Consider the following 4,138-nt stretch of genomic DNA (forward strand, 5'->3'; position numbering starts at 1 on the left):
AGGCACTGCGCTAGGTGCAGGGGCCCCGAGGCTGCAGCGCGAGAAACAAGGAGATCGCCAGGGGTCCCCGCCTAAGGACGCACTAGGCCTCCAGACTCCAGCCCGGAATTGCACGGATACTTGTTGGAAAGGCAGATCCTTGCGCCTCTCCTGCAAACGCGGGAGGATCTCTACTCTAAATCGATGCTTCCTTAACGCCACCTGCGTCAGGACCCTCCCAGGAATCTGACTGACCCGCCCTGGCCCAGAAAAAAAAAAGCACATATCGCCCTAGCTAGCCGGTTTGGCTCAGTGGATAGAGCGTTGGACTGCGGACTAAAGGGTCGCAGGTTCGATTCTGGCCAAGGGCACGTACCTTGGTTGTGGTTTTTTTGAATATCTTTTATTGATTTTTTTACAGAGAGGAAGGGAGAGGGATAGAGAGTTAGAAATATCGATGAGAGAGAAACATCGATCAGCTGCCTCCTGCACACCTCCCACTGGGGATGTGCCTGCAACCAAAGTACATGCCCTTGACCGGAATTGAACCTGGGACCCTTCAGTCCGTACGCTCTATCCACTGAGCCAAACCAGTCCGGGTAATAAAAGTATATTTTTAAAAAATTTAAAAAATGCACATATCCCCAAGATTTTGCGCACCACTACATGGTGAACCGATGTTACGAATTCCTGCTAAGTCGTCCCCTCCTCTAACGCCACTATCCTATGCAAGTCCCTCCAAAAGCAGTTCTTTTTAAGGAGGGACTATAGGAAGCACAGAGGGGAAGGGGGGGGTCAAAGAGTTGATTTCAGAAGTGGGGGTACCGCTGGACCTTCCAGGGAAGAGCAGTTCCTTGGCATGAGTGCCCCCAGCCCCTGCCCAGGAGAAAGCAATCCCACTGGGAGCTCAGAAAACTCTGGAATCAAACCTGTACGCAATGGAGAAAGGGGTAGGGATGGGGCGGGGAATCTATATAAATACAGACGATCCCCTGGGGGACCCAATGCGTTCACACACGTTCCAGCTTCCCTTTTAAAAATAACATCCACGGCTGGTGGAAAATGGCTGGGCCCTTCCAGTGTGTGTGTGTGTGTGTGTGTGTGTGTGTGTGTGTGCTGGGGAGGGGAGTTGTGCAATGGCGGACAGAGAGACCCAGAGTTGGGGTGGGGGAGGGCACCAAAAGGCACCATTTTTAAAAAGTGCCTGCCCTTGGCTTATGCCTGCTCAGAATATTTGGTACCCAGGGGTGTGGCAGAAGGGTGACTGTTCTAGTTTCAAAACTCAAAAGAGAAAAAAAAAAAGTCCAGTTTTTGAATTTGAGGGCAGGGAGGGGGGGAGAATTCGGACCTTGAAGGCAGGCATGATAGATTTGTTATTTTCTTGAAAAGTCCTCAAGTAGGCAGAGCCCAGAGCCGGCTGCCAGGCTCTGAAGCATTCGAAGAAAGCTGTTTTCCTTCTCTCCCTCACTCCCCCCACCTGAGATTTCTCTTCGGAGCTTATGCCGTTAAGAAAATCGGACTGTGGCCGCTCCAGGCGGACTTCTGGCCCGACCAGGGCGAAGTAATTCCGTTTGAAATGATGTTTTCACTTCCTCACAACTGGGGATTTCACAATCCTGCAGCAGCAGCAGCAGGAGGGGGGCGGGGAGGATGGAAGGAAGAGAAGAGAAGAAAAAAAACAGCCAACAACAATCTCTTGCTTTTGGATTTCTATCTCTTCTGAAATAAACTGCTTCCTCCAGCAAATTGCAGTGGAGTCGGGCCCGTAATTATTATCTCCCATAGCCTGTTTGCTTTCTCAGCGGTTCCCTTGCCCGCCGGCCAAAATAAACAGGCGCTGCTTGTTGACACGCATCTTTGGAGACGGGCTGTCCCTTCCGTCCTTCTCCTCCACTCTCCTCTCTCCTGCCTCACGTCGGGGAGTCCACAAAGTCTCCCCCGAAATGCAAGGCCTTGTGTTTCCGCGGCAGGGGAGCGGCTGGGGTGGAGGGGTCCCTGGGTCTGGGATGGACAGCTGGCTTACCTGAGCATCCGTGAGGCCCAGCATCGCCGCCAGCTGTTTCCGGTCGGGCTTGGTCACGTACTTCTGAATCTCAAACCTCTTCTCCAGGCCTTTCCTCTGCAGGTTGGAGAAGACGGCCCGTGACCATGAGCGCTTCCTCTTGTAGGTCTGGGGCATAGTGTCCTTGGTGAGCACGGCATAGGGACCTGCGGGGTCGGGGTGAGGGGTGGGAGCAAGAGAGAGACAGACACACAGGAGGACCGAATTAGCGCCCTGGGCCTAGGGCTCAGGGTGCTGCTTAAAACTGGTCTGCTTAACCCTAGGCCCTCCCCGCATTCACAAAGCCCTCCTCCAAGGAGGAATTGTACAGCTTTTGAGAAGGTCATGCAAAGGCCTAAAGCAAGTGTATATAGTGAGTTGAGAAGCCCAGCGGGTCACCCATTAATTCCAAAGGGAAACGCGTAAGGCTGATGTCTGGCCTTCAGGCATGGGGAAGGCAGGCGAAAACGACCCTCAGGCCTGAATGGGGGTGGGTGGGGGGTAATGTGGGGACAAGGACACATATGTAATAACTTAATCAATAAAAAAAATTTAAAAAAATGTCCCCCAGGCCTGAAGAATCTAGAGATGCCGGCCTGGATATTCTTTCTCTCTGTCTCTCTCATCTCTCTGTTGTGTGTGTGTGTGTGTGTGTGTGTGTGTGTGTGTGTACACTCATGTGCCCAGGCGAGGAGCCGTCGATACAAATTCCTGGAGCAAAAGGGTTTGAAGTCATTTCAAAATCTGTGTGTATGATCCTAAGCAATGCCTCTTGCAGCTGCATTTTCAAGCACCCCTCTCCAGAGAAAGGACTAGGTAAAGCCCCCCCTACCCCATCCCACCCCTTCCCTGTGGCAGCGGGCAGAGAGAGAGAGAGAGAGAGAGAGAGAGAGAGAGAGCCAGCTCCCGGGGAGAAATCTTTCGGTTTCTCTCCCCTGACGTGGTGGCAACTCCGGGATGGCCACACCGCCTTCGCCAGGGGAGGCGTCAGTCCCGAGTTTTCTGATGGGCGCGGACTTGCCCGCCCGGAGGAAGCTCCGTACCTGGGAACGTGTCTTGAAACTGATGCTGGACTGAATTCCTCGGGTTGGAGCTTAAGGGGCTGAGGATGGCAGAAGCCTCGTTAATAGGGTCTAGAGATGCGAAGAGCTGGCCGGCCGAAGGCTGCAGGCCCGGGAGGTGCAAGCCCGCGGGCCGCCCGCCCGTCAGCAGGGACGTGAGATCTGGGGACCAGGCAAGAGAAGAGCGGGTTACACGTCAGGCAAACCCACACCCTTTGGGCTGGTGTGTCCCTCCCCTCCTCCCGCGCCCTGTCTCCAACCCAAGCCCCTCTCTCCCGATTGTGGACAAAGCGGCGATGTGGGAGCGACATGTCCCGTCTGTCTGTGTCCACGGGGTTATAGCCGGGAAGGCCTTGACATTAAGCCGCCAACACCAACTCGTTCTCAGGTGCCTTTGGAGAATCCCAGCCCTAAACCCTCCAGCGCCGCCGGAAGACCTTGCTCTGCTGTCTCCTCTCGGGAGTTGAAAGCCCATTTGTTTCGCCACATTCCTGGGGTGGAATTTCTCTCTAAATCAGACAAATGATGGGAAAGTGCTCTCCAAACGGGCTTTCCCTAACAAATAATAGTTCCCTCTCTAGATACGTGATTAAAGACAAGGGATGGTCACTGTAGCAAATGTTCCCAATAACAATTTGTATGCGCATTGACTCTGTGAAGAGTGGTGTGTGTGTGTGTGTGTGTGTGTTTAAAACATTCCTAGGGCTTTTTAAATTTTTACATAGAGCAGGTGAGTTTTAAACCTAGAGTTTCACTCTTCCCACAATTGATTTTCTTCTCCTTCCTTTTACCAATGTGTCCTTAATTGTAAAAAAAACACACACACACACAAAAAACAAAACGCTCAAAGGTACCCCGAATGGCCCAGGGACCCCGGGTGCGTCAGGGCCCTGGTCAGAGGCCTGAGGCCTCTAGCCCAAGACCTACCTACCTCTCAGCGTGTTGCCTTCTTTGACTTTCGGGTCAAATTCTGCAGACAAAATGCGATCAATTCCAAATTTGAGGTCCTTGCTGGAGGGGGCTGGGGCCGAGCCGCTGTGGTGAGGGTTGGGGACGC

The 4,138-nt window shown here is 53.1% G+C and overlaps 1 protein-coding gene across 1 annotated transcript; it reads right to left on the bottom strand.

Moving 5' to 3' along the window:
• Positions 1-1,777: 1,777 nt before the first annotated feature.
• HLX (H2.0-like homeobox) lies at positions 1,778-4,133 on the bottom strand (the record flags this gene model as incomplete). The annotated part of the gene is made up of 3 exons (XM_015562344.1): positions 1,778-2,187; positions 3,064-3,243; positions 4,013-4,133. Coding segments are annotated over 3 exons (711 nt in total), but the record flags the coding sequence as incomplete, so codon positions are not given.
• Positions 4,134-4,138: the final 5 nt, after the last annotated feature.

Source organism: Myotis davidii, unplaced genomic scaffold, assembly GCF_000327345.1.
Source record: "Myotis davidii unplaced genomic scaffold, ASM32734v1 scaffold174, whole genome shotgun sequence".
Classification (NCBI taxonomy): domain Eukaryota; kingdom Metazoa; phylum Chordata; class Mammalia; order Chiroptera; family Vespertilionidae; genus Myotis; species Myotis davidii.